The sequence below is a fragment of the Heteronotia binoei genome, chromosome 4 (genome assembly GCF_032191835.1).
Source record: "Heteronotia binoei isolate CCM8104 ecotype False Entrance Well chromosome 4, APGP_CSIRO_Hbin_v1, whole genome shotgun sequence".
Taxonomy (NCBI): Eukaryota; Metazoa; Chordata; class Lepidosauria; order Squamata; family Gekkonidae; genus Heteronotia; species Heteronotia binoei.
The window spans coordinates 59732159-59749166 of NC_083226.1; the positions used below are offsets into that span (position 1 = coordinate 59732159).

At 36.3% G+C, this 17008-nt stretch overlaps 1 protein-coding gene across 1 annotated transcript in view; it reads right to left on the reverse strand.

Moving 5' to 3' along the window:
- Positions 1–17008, reverse strand: part of RIC1 (RIC1 homolog, RAB6A GEF complex partner 1) — a 102202-nt gene that overhangs the window by 48845 nt on the left and 36349 nt on the right. The window contains exons 4-7 of the mRNA XM_060237370.1: positions 9011–9118; positions 3168–3310; positions 2889–3022; positions 1300–1391 (exon numbers count right to left, since the gene is read on the reverse strand). Coding sequence (XP_060093353.1) covers positions 1300–1391; positions 2889–3022; positions 3168–3310; positions 9011–9118 — 477 coding nt within the window. The remainder of the gene's footprint in view (positions 1–1299; positions 1392–2888; positions 3023–3167; positions 3311–9010; positions 9119–17008) is intronic.

Below are 17008 nucleotides of genomic sequence, written 5' to 3' on the forward strand. Positions count from 1 at the left end.
AGTGAGGACCATGGGACCCAGCCACACTATGCAGCAGTCTCCCCAGGGCCAGGCAGGGATCACAGGACCCAGATGTACGGTGTGGCAGCCTCCCTGGGGCATGGCTGACCGGCCAGAATTGCTGCAGGGCCAGGAAAAGTTACTGTCACAGTTCATTTTGCACTTGATTATCCCAGATAGTGTGGCCTAATATGCTAATGAGTATGTGACCTAATACGGTAATATTAGGGGATGTGGTCTAATATGCTACTGAGTTCCTGCTGGACTTTTCCTACAAAAAAGCCCTGGACCTGGGCATTTGCCTAGGGCGGCGGGCATGGTGTGTGTGTGTGTGCATTCCAGATTAGGTTCTCCCCACATGACTTCAATAGAAAAACAATTATTTGCATTAATTTTGCTGGCCTGAATCATTCTCCCTCAGCGGAGCACTGTTTTTTAAGTTGATAATTTTTATGGCCTACGAATGATGTTATAAATATTCATATGGACCTTGGCAGAAAAAAGGTTCCCCACCCTTACACTAAAAGATCATTTATCTGCCAGTCAGATACTAATATACAGTACTAAGCTATGAATCCTAATAGTGCAATTCAAGCATCCGAATTACCAAATGAGGAAGGAAATATCTACAAATCTCAAAAATATGTAACACTTATGACAGGCTTTTTAAAAAATATATATGTTTTTCTCAATAAGGGATAGGAGAAGGGGAGCACAAAGAGAAAAGGACAAATCACCATACAAAGTAGCCTGAGAGATCTCCATATACTTCAGGGGCAGCCACATATTAATCTTGGGCAGGTAATATCCAGGACAAAATTCTAAGTTTAATTGAAATAGTTTCCAAAAATAGCACTGGAAGGACATGGTACCCTAGCAAATGGACCACTAATAAAATGAAGATAAACAGATATTTAACAACATGCTATACTTTTTGGTAATGACAATTAAGTTCTAGGTTATTGATACTTAAAACGTTTAGACAGCACACCTGTGTTGGGAATTTAAATGATTACTTTGCCATGGTGGCCACGTTTTCTTCAGTAGACAAATCATAGATGAATTTTCCCCCAGCCTACAATGTGATCTGCAAAATGCTTTATTTAATTAATAAATACCTTTTCCCAAGATAACACATATTTTATATTTTTCTTTAAACAAGTTTAAAATATTTCAACAGGACTACTCCTAAACAGAGTTTCAGAATTTTTTTCCCCCAAGTAACACTTTGCTAAAAGGCAAATAAAGGGATATCAATGTTCATTCCCTTTGGGTTTACAGTTGAGGCAGATAACTTACTTTGCACTTCCAAATGCCATTAACTGGTATTTGTTGTTTACAGCCACACAGGTTCCATCCAGAACATCCTGTGCCCAAACACCATGGAGCTGCTGTGAGACACATTATAAAAGATTTTATGTAAAGAAACTTGTTTTGTCTGGAACAGAACATACTCCAGACACAGCCAACATATTGCAAACTTATACTTAAATTTACGTTCATAAGACACAAGCACTGTTATATGGAAGGACCTTTCAATTAAGTTTCCAACAACCAATTTTCCTTATTCAAATTGTTCATGTCATTGTTTATCTATATTTCAAAAAGCAGCAGTATTGTTCCTTGTACCTCTCTCCCAACCCCATTCCCCAAAGGGCAAGCACATCTGCTTGCATGTGAAGGAAAGGCAACATTTTCTGCTGATGGCAGCCCTTTGTATCCCTTGTAGAATGCCACTCCCAAACCCAGAGGCATCTTTTCAAAAGGGCAACTTAAACTACTTGTCCTCAAACACACTTGGACTCCAGCTATACAAATGTGAAATATTGTAAATGATGCTTTCATTTTGCATTTTATCTTTTTCATCTGAACTGCTTTTAGCATCTTTATAGGATGCTCAGAAATAAATAAAAATTTGTCTTAACCTACAGCATACCAAATTTCACTGGATTTAGCAATCTTTTACACATTAAAGTTTTCCTTAAGGAAACCATCTTTTCCTTAAGGGTGCTGCTAACAAAATACTTTCACACAGAGGGAAGTATTAAATGTCAGATTTCTCCTATCTAAATGCAGGTCTTTGGAAATAAGGTGGTAAGTACATTACTATTCAGCTCAACAAAACAGTAAAATTAATTTCCAATCTGTATTTTAAAACATAGGTTTTAATAAGCAAATATTGACAAGACTTGATGTTTATAATTTTTTCATGATCTCAGCCATTCATAATGCAGCAACTCCACTGAAGTTAAGTAGATTTGGGAGACTGCCCAGAAACCAATATACAGGCATTCTGCAGAACAGCTAGCATAGAAATGTAAACAAACATAGCTCAGAATAACCAGAAATAAAAGAACCCAGAAAAGTACGAAAAAAGTTCAAAATGTGCCTGCATAGTGCCTGAAGAATATATTTTAAGCTCAATATGTGAATATTTTTAAAAGAATAATTAACCCATATGATACAAAATGTGAAGGCAGCATATAAATTAAATTTGGGCAGATCACAGAAAATGTTAGAGAGCAAGAATATGAATGCTGTAGTCTTAATTATACATATTGCATCTGTACAACAAAAAGCACTTTGTATTTATGCTTAGTATTGCTTATGAAGTATTTTTCTTGTAGTAATGTTCAATTCAGTTAGATTTAACATCAATGAATATTTAAAAAGCTACAGAAAGAACAGCAACAAAGTATGAAAATAAATCATTTAGTTCGAGGTTCTTGCTTCTATACATTTCTTCACTAAACCACCTTGGCTGAATGAATTCCACAGTTTCTCAGTCATAACTTAATAAAAGAATAAGGCAGAAGAAGTATTTAATTAGCCTATAAAATTTGAGCAACCAACTAATGATGTGCTAGAGCAGTATAAAGAAATCATACCTCTGCTGTGAATCCACTTGACATTGGTGTAATAAAACCAACTCTGCCATCACTAAAAACAACAGCAAACCCATCAAGCGTAGCACAGTATTCCATATCTCTGATGTGAACATCCTCAAATCCCAAAAATGAACCTAGTAATAAAGCAATTAACATTTTTGATTGCCATATTTTGAACTGTCTTCCTGGCCTTCATTAGCTCTACTTTTACAGAAAAGGTAGGCTCCCTTCTAAAGTATATCCCTCTTTATAAATAACAAGAGATAAATAAAAAAATACCTCTAGAAGAATGTAGATCCACAGAAAATGGTACTGTACAGAGATTTATGGCTTTCCTTCCATTTATCACACCATCCCAATGAATTAGATGAAGCAGACCATCAACAGTAGCAACAAGTAGATCTTCCAGCATGGTCTGTAAACTACAAGAAAGGCACAGTAGGTACTACAGACAGTGAAAATCAAACAAAAATTATTTAATTTTATTCAGGTGTCTTGTCCTAGAAGTATTGCTTATAACTCAATCTTTGATTTTTCATTCCTTCTTTAACTGAGGTTTGGGGAATTTCCCAAACAGGATATAGTATTTTTTGAGCAAAAATAAAAGTTAAGGACCCTGTTAATCACAGAAAACAAGCAGTAAGTAAATTTGAGTTTCTGATGAAGAAGAGAAGAACACTGGCACCTATGAGTGCATCTTCACAAATTCTATTAGGTCACTTTCGTAGTGGCTGATTAAGTATAGAGAAGAAACCATAAAACATTATTCTGACACTCTAACTAGAACCAAACTCGAACAGATAGAAGCATTCCCTGGATGTGACATGAATTCAGTGCTTGACATCGCATAACCATGCCTTAAATGGTCCACCTGTGATTTCCTGGATTATTGCTACCACTGTGGTGTATGTTCCTTTAAGAGGGTTATATATAAGTTAAGATAGGAAGTAGGGAGTGAACCTTGCAGCTGTAGGACATGGTTTTATGTTGTGTGTATTGACTGACTTGGAGATAATACAACAAACTTGAAGACTGACGTGGAGGCTTTATTCAAGAGACATAACAAATTGGCGATGAAAGAGGCATGGCATTTTTGCCTCTGAATCCAACGGTACCTTTTTTGCAAAATCCAGGTGAGCCTCCAATTATTTTTACCTCATGGATCCACATGTTTGACAATTACCTGCTTGCAATTAGTAACAAAAGGAGTACAATGTAGTCATCGCAAAAAATTTGGACTTTTTAAAAGACTTGTTATAGCCGCCAGAACAATCATCAGGTGCATGCAATCCAAGTACCTGATGTAAATGTTTTGAACGTGAATGGGAATAGAAGTATCTCTGAGGCAAAAAGAATTATGTGTACTGTTAAGATAACTGTTAGTCCCTTGGGGGAGAGTCATGAAATTGAGTTGATGTTAGACACTGGGTCAGCAGTCTCTATACTATCTGAGGCATTGTATTTGCAATATTTTGGGAATGTACCATTAGTGGAACCAAAATTACGACTGGTTTGTTATTTAAAGAACCAAATACCTTTATGTGGTTGCCTATCTGCTGAAGTGAATTGCGGTGCAAGAATTTTATGTTGAGCCTAATGGTACCCCTATTCTTGGCAGGGACTTGTTTGCTGCATTAAAGCTGATGGTAGTGGATGGCTGTGTTGTGGCCCCAAAACTGGAGGCTGAGTCTATACAGAGTGGGAATACCTCTGTAAGTGGGGATACCTTGGCACAAGAGATCGGGTGTGCAAAGGGATTTGTCCATAAAGTAAAAGTGAGGTCTAATTTGATCACTGTGCAATAGAAGTCACGACGATTGCCATTTGCTGTGAGAGATGCTGTGTCAGAAGAGCTTAAGAAATTGATGGAGAAGGATATTATTGAGGAGGTGGACTCATTAGAATGGGTCTCACCCATAGTGGTGGTAAGAAAGAAAGACGGAAGTATACGTCTTTGTGTAGATCTGCGAGAACCTAATAAGGCTGTGGTGATTGATAGTCATCCACTGCCTCTGAATTGGCAGGAGCTAAGATGTTTTCCACCTTGGATTTGCAGAGAGCATACCACCAAGCTATGTTGTATAAAGAAAGTAGAGATCTTACAGCATTTATTACACATGATGGGTTGTTTAGATTTAAGCGTGTTCCATATGGATTCGCTTCGGCCCCTGCTGCTTTTCAAAAGATGATGTCTTTAATACTTAAGGGGCAGAATGGGGTGCAGTGCTATTTAGATGATATATTGTATTTGGAAAGACACCAGAAGAACATGAAATTTACAGTCAGTATTAAGACGTATTAAGTTCGGCTGGGCTGGAACTTAATATGGAGAAATGTAAACTTAGGCAGGTGGAACTTCCTTTTTTGGGACATAGTGTTTCAGCAGAGGGGTTGAAACCTGATGTAGATGATGTTGAAGGAATTATGCAGGCACCACCTCCAACTGATCTACAAAAGTTGCGTTCTTTTTTGGGGCTGACTTCATGGTATGCAAAGTTTATCCCTAATTATGCTTCAGTTACTGAGTCATTGAGAGAACTGTTGCATGGAAGTACAGCCTTGATATGGTCATCTGCAGCTCAGGCTAGTTTTGAGACTGTAAAAGATTTGATCATTCGTAGCCCGGCTTTGGTGTTGTTTGATCCATCTCTGCCTATAATTGTAACAACTGATGCTTCTGAATATGGCCTGGGAGCTGTTTTGACTCAGCTCCACAAAGGCAGGGTAGAAAAGACAGTTTTCAAGAACACTGACTGAGGCTGAAAGAAAGTATTCTGTGGTCGAAAAGGAGGCTCTTGCATGTGTTTGGGCCACAGAAAAGTGGAGAACTTATCTGTGGGGTCATCAGTTTAAATTACGCATTGACCATAGCCCCCTGATAACACTGTTGACATGAAAAGGATTGGGAAGAGCAGGAAATTGAATTGCTAGGTGGTCAGCACGACTGCTTTGTTTTAGTTATGAAATAGAATATAAACCAGGAGCAGAAAATGTAACAGCTGATTGTCGCGGCTTTCCTTGCCATCCTTGGATGCATTGCCAGAAGAGGATGTAGAAATAGTTGCACTGCTTTCAGGCATTCCAATTGCAGTCACACAAGAGAAATTTCAAGCTACATGCTTGGCATGACCAGTTCAGGGTTTTGGGGGTTTTTTGTAACTTAAAACAATTATATTGGTAACATATGGTAATAAATCTATTTCTTACATCTTTAATAACTTTTTTTATCTACCCCATATATTACTTTCTACCCACCCCTCCCCCCATTACTTGACCCCCCCCCGGGTGTTATTTACTTAAAATGCAAATATTTAAAGGTACCCTTAACTATCAAAACAAAAATTTATATATTTTTTTAAACTTAATCATTATCAAAAATTGTCCAATGTCCTTTTATTTTCCACTCTTTTTCTACATATCTTCTAAACTTTTTCCACTCCGTCTTAAAAACTTCTAAATCATAGTCTCCTAATATTCTTGTTAATTTGTCCATTTCACTCCATGTCATAACTTTTATAATCCAATCCCATTTCTCTGGTATTTTTTCTTTCTTTCATAACTGCGCATATAATGTCCTAGCAGCTGAAAGCAAGTACCAAATTACAGTTCTAGCTTCTTGTGGAAATTTTTCCATTTGTAATCCCAACAGAAAAGTCTCTGCAACCTCCTTGAATTCATTTCCCAAGATTTTAGAAATTTCTTGCTGAATCATCTGCCAATACTTTTTTGCTCGTTCACAAGTCCACCACATATGGTAGAAAGAACCTTCATGTTTTTTACATTTCCAACATCTGTCTAGCATCTTATTGTTCATCTTTGCCAATTTTTTAGGAGTCATATACCATCTATACATCATTTTAAAACAGGTCTCTTTAATACTATGACACGTCAAAAGCTTCATAGAATTCTTCCACAAGTCTTCCCAAGTTTCCATTTGTATTTCTTTATTTACATTAATTGCCCATTTAATCTTTTGAGATTTCACTACTTCATCCTCTGTAGACCATTTAAAAAGTAATTTATATATATTTGAAATTAATTTTTCATTGTCTCCAAGCAGAACTTTTTCCATTTCTGTTTGTTCTTTTCTTATTCCTTCAGTTTTGATATCATTTTCCACCAAGCTCTTTATTTGTTGCATTTGGAACCAATCATATTTATTATTCACCTCTTCAGCAGTTTTCAATTCTATTTTGCCACTTTGTATTTTTAATAATTGATTATATGACAACCACTTTTCTTCACCTATCTCAGCCGTTATTTTTATTACTTCAGCTGGCACTATCCATAACGGTCTTCTCTCATCTCCATATTTCCTATATTGCATCCATATATTTAGCAAATTATTTCTTATGTAATGGTGAGAGAAAAAAAGTCCATCTTCTTTTTCCATAATACAAATACGCGTGCCAGCCAAATTTATTTCCGTGACCTTCCAGCACTAAGAGTTTTTTGTTTAACAGCGTTATCCATTCTTTTACCCACACTAAACAAACTGCTTCCTGATATAATTTTAAATTCGGTAGTTGAAATCCACCTCTCTCTTTTGCATGTCAAAATTTTCATTTTGATCCTTGGTTTCTTCCCAGCCCACACAAATTCTGAAATTTTCCTTCGACATTTTATCAAATTGTTTACTATCTTTCACAATGGGAATAGTTTGAAACAAATACATTATTCTTGGTAGAATATTCATTTTAATTGCAGCTATTCTACTCAGCAATGACAAATTAAGTTTATTCCATTTTAACATATCATCATCCATTTAACATATCGTCATCCATCAAAGTTTCTTGTGCATATCTTGGACTAATCTCTAACTGAGAAAAGTAGGCAGTAGGCATTAAATTGCCTTCCACTACCCTGAACAGAAGCTTCAGCCTGCTCCCGTTATGAGAAGCAGCTCAGCTCGACATTTTCCTCCCCCGGAAGTCCCAGTTCAGGGAGTTTTTGATGAATAAATGGCCTAGTAAGGAAAAGGGAATGGAGTTAGAACTGTTGCCTTATTTTAGAGTATGTGATGAACTCTCATTACAAAATGGCTGTATTTTACGAGGTACACATCGGTTGCTTGTCCCAGAAGAATTGAAACCTACATTTGTAGTTCTGGCTCATGATACATATCAAGGAATTGTATGCACAAAACAATGATTGTGTGATTTGTATTGGTGGCCTGGGATAGATTCACAAATGGAGGCAGCCATTAAGGCTTGTGTCACCTGCCAATTACATGGTAAGACAGCGGTTACACATCCCGCACCATTACAGCCGGTCGCATTCCCACATTCTGCTTGGTAAAAAGTTGCTATTGACATTGTGGGACCTTTTGATACTGCCCCTTTTGAATGTCGCTATGCTATTACACTGACAGACTATTTCAGTAAGTGGCTGGAGATAGCATTTACATCACAGGCCACGTCAGCTGCTGTGATTAAGTTTTTGGCGGTAGTTTTCAGTAGGGAAGGGGACCCTAAGGAGTTGATCTCTGATAATGGCACCCAATTTACTTCTGCGGAATTTGAAACATTCCTTGTGGAGCAAAATATTATACACAGGAGGTCATCAGTTTATTATCCGCAAGCTAATGGAGAGATTGAATGATTTAATAGAAGTTTGAAAGATAGCTTGCGTCTCATTTGGTATCTGCACATTCTAGTGGAAGGAGTTTTGAATTAGACGACTCTCCTTTGTTACCACGAATTCAAAATGAAGCTGGTCCTGTTTGTGAGGGGCTAATTCAAGGGATCAGCTGGAACTCTTAGATACACCTCAAGAGACACTAGTACCACAACCATTACCGTCTCAAGAGGCACCTCCAGCTGCAGCAACAGAGAGGACGAGAAGAACAAGACGACCACCTGTTTGGATGAAGGACTATGTTATGAACTGACAAAGGGGGAGATGTGGTGTATGACCCTTTAAGAAGGTTATATATAAGTTAAGATAGGAAGTAGGGAGTGAACCTTGCAGCTATAGGACATGGTTTTATGTTGTGTGTATTGACTGACTTGGAGATAATAAAACAAACTTGAAGACTGATGTGGAGACTTTATTCAAGAGACATAAAAACCACTCAAGCATACAATTAGCCATGCTTGATGCTGAAAGCAGATTCACCATACCTGGTTATAGATGCCTGTAAATCCAAAATGTGCTTCTTCTCTAAATTTAATGATGGGGCACATTGTTCTTCCTTATAGTGTGGTGTTCCCTTCATATGTGGGCTTTCTCTTTAAGAAGAAAACAAAAAACAATACAAACTTCACAAGACTGTTTTATTCAGTTCCTCAAACAAAACTACAGATTCTGAACTGAACAGTGTTCTCTGCAGTACAGTCCTGACAGAATTCCTGAATAAAAGGGAATGATGGCAGCTCTTCCTCTACCCCAACTATGAAATGAGCTCTGGGGTCTACTATGGCATGGCAATAAATCTGCACTGGACCTCCTACCACAGTAAATGGAACAGAGGACATAGTTAAGACTACATCAGAGGAGATATTTTTCCTCTAAATTACTCAGCTAGCCAGATATTATCTTTTTTATGGGATGGCTGCACCATAGGAATCATATAAACCTGATGATCCAATCAGAACAGAGTAAGGATTCCAGGAAAAAATAGGTATTACTTTATATCTAAATTACAGGTATATATTTTAAGTTATTTTAATGAACAACCTGAAATTGGCATGGAAAGTATCTCTGGTGAGAAAAGCAAAATACCTGTGTTTGCTAACTTGAAGGCACAAAAAACTAAAGAGTTGTCTCTCTTTCATTTTGAGAATATCATGGAAAGAACTTCAATCCAAAAGCAAAATGCACAGCTTGAAATATGTTTTCATTTGGTGCCATCACAAGTTGCTTTAATGAGAAGTGGTCATATTATATTGTTAAGTCCTGCATTTTACACTTATATATTTAATAGTATTCAGGTATCAATACAACAAACTTCATTTTCTAGGGAAAAAACAATAATGTTTGGAATACTAAAAACTCCCTTTATGTTACTATAGACATACATTATTAGACATAGCCTGATTCATAAGGTACTAATGTTATACAATGAAGTGACTCATAACTCTGCCTAGAAATTTCAGCTCAAGAGAAATAAACAGCATTACAATAGTCATAGTAATCTAAACTCAGTTCTTAAGTGTGAAAGCACAGCAGTCTCTGCAACCCTATAGGTACAACTATTCTTTGTAACCACAGTCCTTTGATAAATAAGAACATAAGAGAAGCCATGTTGGATCAGACCAATGGCCCATCCAGTCCAACATAGTAGCTAGAAAATCAGGCACCATCAGGAGGTCCATCAGTGGGGCCAGGACACTAGAAGCCCGCCCACTGTGCCCCCCCCCACACCAAGAATACAAAACATCACTGCCCCAGACAAAAAGTTCCAATGATACCCTGTGGCTAATAGCCACTGATGGACCTCTGTTCCATATGTTTATCCAATCCCCTCTTGAAACTGGCTATGTCTGTAGCCGCCGCCACCTCCTGTGGCAGTGAATTCCATGTGTTAATCACCCTCTAGGTGAAGAAGTACTTCGTTTTATTTGTTTTAACCCAACTGCTCAGCAATTTCATTGAATGTCCACAAGTTCTCTCATTGTGAAAAAGGGAGAAAAGTACTTCTTTCTCTGCCTTCTCTATCCCATGCATAATCTTGTAAACCTCTATCATGTCACCCCTCAGTTGACCTTTCTGCAAGTTAAGAGCCCAAGCGTTTAACCTTTCTTCATAGGGAAAGTGTTCCAACTTTTGAATTATTCTAGTAGCCCTTTTCTGCACTTTTTCCAGTGCTATAATATTTTTTTAAGGTGCAGTGACCAGAACTGCACACAGTATTCCAAATGAGGCCACTTCATCAATTTATACAGGGGCACTGTGATACTGGCTGATTTGTTTTGAATTCCCTTCCTAAACTCATAATTCTTTTTTTAAAAAAAATTAAAATAAGCTTTATTGAGTTAATATTCTAGTTACATCCAAAGCTATGAGATGGAAGTTTCAAGCTGCTTACACCACATAATGTCAGATCCCCTAAAAGGGAAGATCTTTGTTTGTATACATACATGACAAGCTTATTAATGACAATAACCAGTACAAACTAGTAAACAAATAGAACTAGAACGATTACATTCGTTGGCAACATTAAACCAATTGCACAGTTGATTTAGTTAAAGAAAAGCAGGAATACAGTTAAATATATAGACTTATATACACTTAATAGAAAGCAAAGTCTAAGTACTTATGCGGTACTTTGAGCTCAGGTATTTGATTAGATTGTATAAACTCAAAAAAACCAAACCATTTTTCTAGAAATGTGTCTTCCTTGTTTCCAGAAGAATCCATTTTAACTAAATTTGATGCTATTTTATCCATCACGACTATATCCCATATTGTTGAGTACCATTTATGGATTGAGGGGACTGCCTTAGATTTCACATTTTAGCTAATAACAGTTTAGCTGCCAAAAGAAGTAAAGAAGTGATTTCTTTTCTAGTGCTAGGTATATTTTGGCTGGGCCAGTTATTTAGCAGAATCGATTCTGGGGTCAAAGGAAGCTTAACCTGTACAATTTTTTCAATAATAGATATGACCTGCTTCCAAAAACGTTGAATTCATGTACATTCCAACCAACAATGCACTAATGTACCCCTTTGCTTACAGCCTTTCCAACAATATGGGTTAGATGATTTCTTAGCATAGTACAATTGCAAAGGAGTCCAGTACCGTCTGGAATATAATTTAAACTGCAATAGTATCAGATTTAAAGATACTGTGTGAAGTAGTTTTGATGCCCAAATATTGACCCAACTTTCTTCCGAAAGCGTATTTTTGCAATCTTTGTTCCATGCGTTTTGTATCGCTGTAGTCTTTTGCCAATTTGAACAACTAAGTGCCTTGTGAATTATAGCTATTAAACCTTTTACTTTGGGTGTGTGTAATGACAAAGCTTTTTCAAACGCGTGTAAAGGCGTACACACCGAAGAGATAATGTTTGGATTATGCAAGAAGTGATGAATTTGATTATATTGCAGCCAATGTGAAGAAAAATTATAACGTCTTTCCAATTGATCTTGCGAGAGCATTTTATTATTTTGGCATACTTGCAACAATCTAAAGATACATTTTTTTCTCCATGATAAGAAGGAACGAACATCCTTGCCAGCAGGGAACCATGATTGGCCTAAAAAAGAGGCTATGGGAGATACTCCAGGTACAAGTATATGGAGGTATTTATCCCAGAGTTGCAAAGTGTGGGAAAGATAGGGATTAGAGGTTACATAGTGCGGTCTTTCTTTGGGAGAGTTCCAGATAGTTTCGTATAATTGGTCAGGGAGAAGATATGACTGTTCAATATGTACCCATGCTCTGTCTCTGAGGGGTAATGCATAATAAACAATATTTCTTAACTGTGCTGCAAGGTAGTAATTTTCTAAAACAGGGAGAGTCAAACTTCCCATGTCTAAGGGTTTTGTGAGAACTGGATAAGGCACATGATGTTTTTTATGATCCCACACATAGTCTAGCAGAAGATTTTGCCATCTTTTGAAATATTTGTGTGAAATGGCTATAGGCAAATTTTGAAAAAGAAATAAAAACCTTGATATTATAAAGACTTTAATTTGTTCCACCTTTTCCAACAAAGATAAGTGTAGTTTGTTCCAGATATTCAAATTGTTTTTTATAGATGTGATGAGTGGGTCAAAATTGACCTTAAAGATATCTTTAAGTTCTAGTGGAATCATTATGCCGAGGTGTCTAAGTACTGATGTTATCCATTTAAAAGGATATTGGGTCTTAAGATGGGATTCAAGTTTGCCTGATAGATATATAGGATAAACGTCAGATTTGATAAAGTTCATAGTAAAACGTGAGGCATGTTTGAATTTTTCTATAGAGCTCATTAACTATGTCAGTGACTCAGAGGAATTAGAGCAGTAAAAAACTGCATCGTCTGCGAATAGGCTAAGTTTGTGACATTCGGGGCCGATTTGGATTCCAGTAATTTGAGGGTTGGTCCTAATTGCATGAGCTAGGGGTTCAAGGGAAAGAGCAAATAAAATAGGGGAGAGAGGGCAGCCTTGTCGTCTCCCTGGAAAGCACCCAATCTGGTGACCTGCAGTTATTCACTGCAATACAAGCTTTGGGTTCACTGTAGAGGGCATTAATAGAGTTTAAAAAGTTGGGACCAAAGCCATGTGCTGTAAAGCTGCTTTCGAGAAAGGGATTTCTACTTTATTGAAAGCCTTTTCGGCATCAAGGGACAATAAAACGGAATCAATTTTTTTTAAGTTTACAAAAAATGGATAACATTGAGTGACTTTCTAATATTGTCTGAAATTGATCTGTTGGGTATAAACCCGGCTTGGTCAGGATGCACAGAAATGGAGATTTTATTAGGTCTGGCTGCTAATACTGATGAAAAAAATTTAAAATCATGCTTTAAGAGGGATATTGGGTGATAAGAAGCTGTGTTCAATTTGTCTTTACAACGTTGTGTTTATGTAAAACGATAATCTTCGCCTCTTTCCACGTTTGTGGAATACACCTATTCTGCATAACATTATTGCAAGTATCAACTAAGGGTTGTACTAAAGAGGGCAAAAATTTCTTGAAGAACTCTATAGGTAGTCCATCTCTACCTGGGGCTTTGTTATTTTTCATGTTGGCAATGACTTGTTGAACCTCAAAAACTGTAATCGGTTGGTCCATGAACTTAATATGTTCCTCTGACAGTTTGGAGCCAAAGTTGATATCTCTTAAATAACTACTAATTGAAGATTGATGTGAGTTAGAGAAGGTATATAAGTTTTTATAATATTGTACAAATTGTTCAATAATTTCTTTTGACTTAATTATACTACCGCAGGGAGATTTGATAGAATGAATTATATTAGAAGTTTTTTTCTGCATTACTCTGTTTCAGCAATCTGAGATATTTTGGAGTTTTAGTAAGAATTTTTTGTTTGACATATCTTAGTTGCTTTTGAATATGTGATGTTTCTAACAATTCTAATTTTTTCCGTTCCTCAACTAGTTTTCTCAATGTTTTTTTACCTCCAAATTTGGAGTGCTTAATTTCTAAGTCTTTAATTGTGTTTTGCAGCTCTGAGATCACTTTTTTTTTCTTTTTTATAAAATGAGGCTTGAGCTATGAGGTGACCTTGAAGAATAGCTTTAAAAGCGTCCCAAATTGTCTCCTGAGGGACTCCACAGTCAGTATTATTAAACTTAAAGTACTCCACAATTTGTTTGGTGATATCTGCACAGATGCTGTCTTTATTCAATAGAGAAGTGTTCACATTCCAAGAGGTGTATGAGTGACCCATGAATGGTCTGAGACCATATGCGAGCCTATATTTACATCTATTAAATTGTTCAGCAATGAGTTAGAGAAGAGCAGATAATCAATGCAGGAATAAATATTGTGTGATACAGAGTAAAAGGTATATTCTTTTACACCGGGTTTTTTCACCCTCCAAACATCAAATAAGCCATTCTGCTTAAATATATTGTCCAAATCAGAATTTGTTTGAGGTATATTAGGTTTTTTGTATGTTTTGTCCATCTTTGAATCCACAATCATGTTCAAGTCACCTCCAATAAAGAGGTCTCCACTTCAAAAGTCTGAAAGTAGCGTCAAAGCATCCTTTATGAAACCTACTTGATTATAGTTAGGTGCATATAGAGATGCTATAGTGATAGGTGAGCCGTCCAGGTCACCCTTCAGAAAAATATACTGACCTTTAGGATCTGTAGAAATTTGTTTACATTGAAATGGAATGTTCTTGGAGATCAAAATGGCTACCCGTCGTGCTTTTGAAGAGCTCGGCACCTGAAAGCATTGTGTGAACCAGCTAGATTTAAGGACATAAGGTAGTGTTTTCTTAAGGTGTGTCTCCAGTAAACACAAGATGTTAACACGTTCTTTAAACATTATGTTGGCGATTCTTTTAGATTTTATAGGGCTATTTAATCCTTTGCAATTACATGTGGTCATTTTAAGAGCGCTAGACATTATAATTAAGATATATATCTGTATATGTATATAGAAAAGATACAGTTCCGAAGGTACACTTAAATTCAACTGTGCAAAAGTTTCCAAATTTCAACCCTTTATGAATGAGTCCAGTTAAACAGAACAACGTATTAAACACTCAATACAATCCCCTTCAACAGAGGATAAGTTTCAAACCTTAAAACAAGGCTGTATAGAGGGATGCCAAGAAAATGATCCCTACTTTGAAACCTTTATAGTAACTAACTTGGGGGGAAACTACTGAACTGTTGCTGAGAAACCATCTCTCCCTTTAGTTAATATTCGAAGCATAAAATAAATTTAAAGTGTATTAAAGAAGCGCCTGAAGGTATAAGTTTGCAAAGTCTTGAGCTTTATAACCAAGTATATTATGATCTGAACAACATTACCAAAGATATAAGCAATATTAAAATAACGTGCACATATTTGTAACTAGTCCAAAATAGTGTACTGTAGCACATACACTTACATGACCTTACATTTGTCCAGTCTGATATTGCTGCACGGATATGGAACTATAGAGGTTAGCATAGAGAGAAATATAAAAAAACAGTAATGACACGTGTATATAAGACTAAGGTGGAGTTGAGATGATTACCATTACATTATGAACTTTTTGCATGAGGTACGATGACTAAAAATTCATTGCTTTAAATACTAACAAATAATAGTAGAATGAAAAAAATCCTAGTGTACATGCCAGTATCAATGCATTTACCCAACTGCACCTCAAAAAGGAGAAATAATACTACTACTAATAAAGAAACATATTCTTGTATTTTACAATCTTTTTTGTAAGAAAAAAAAACATGAACTCAATTTGAGTAAAACTAATTAAAGCTTATAAGCTTTAGTCCATGTATAAGTTTGCTATTTAGTGGTTCTTAACATCTGGTATACTATAACAACAAATAAGATTAAAATTCATGGTTGACCTACAATTCCCTCATATAATTACTAACATATACATTCATTTTGACAATCATGTTAAACTATGTGTAGCAGCATTCATACATTATAATCAGAAACACACACACTACACAACACAAACAGCTAATACATACACATCATACTGATAATTAATTTATAACTATATTACAACTAAATTGAAATTCATTTTTATCCAAGCATTACTTAAAATGAATTAATATTAGAATTATTATTTATACCTTAACCTCTTATACTTCCACACATCATTCAATCGCCTATACAACCTAACACTCACTCATGCCATTATTTAGAATTAATATGTGATTAAACGCTCATGCATGCCCTTACAACTAAAGTACTTTATCACACTAACAATCATACCAACATACAGCCAAACAGACCACTGAACTCTATGCACCTATGTTGAACTCTCCCACCCTAAGCAAAACACTAACAAGTTATTTAATATGAAAAAACAAATACTTCTCTGTCCCTCAAGAACAATATGAGTATAAACAGTGAAAATCTTCTTGCACACAGGTATACTCTTAAGAGTCTTTTTCTCCTCCTGAGTAACTTTCACATTCAGAGCTGCTAGCAGCGCTTTGCCAATTAGACCGTCTGAGGCTTGAAAAATAGATCCGTTTTTATATACAATGATGTCAGAGATGGGGTTCCATCAGAATTTGATTTTATTTTCAAAGAGTTTGCTGGAAACCAAGTTTAGCCGGCGACGTTTAGACAGGGTTTCTGGGGATAAATCCAGCAGCAATAACACACGCTTCCCATCAAAGGAAATCTCCCATCGTCTTGCCTCCCTCATAATGGCATCTTGTTGTGCTGATGAGATGAGCTGCACTAAGATGTCCCTACGTGCAGACAAAAATAAAAGTCGAGGCACTTTCCTCTGCCCCTTCATCAATCCCATGAATTTTAAAATGACATGATCTCCATCTGGCTTCTATTTGATTTATACGTTCTGTTAGGTGTTGTTCTGAGCTTTGAAGTGCCTTCACTTCATCTTGTAAGGTAAAAGCCAACACCGCAGCATTTTCTGCTGTTTTAGATGTTTCCTTTTTTTTAACTTAAACCAATTTTATTATTAATTAGATATAATACAATACAAACAAACAAT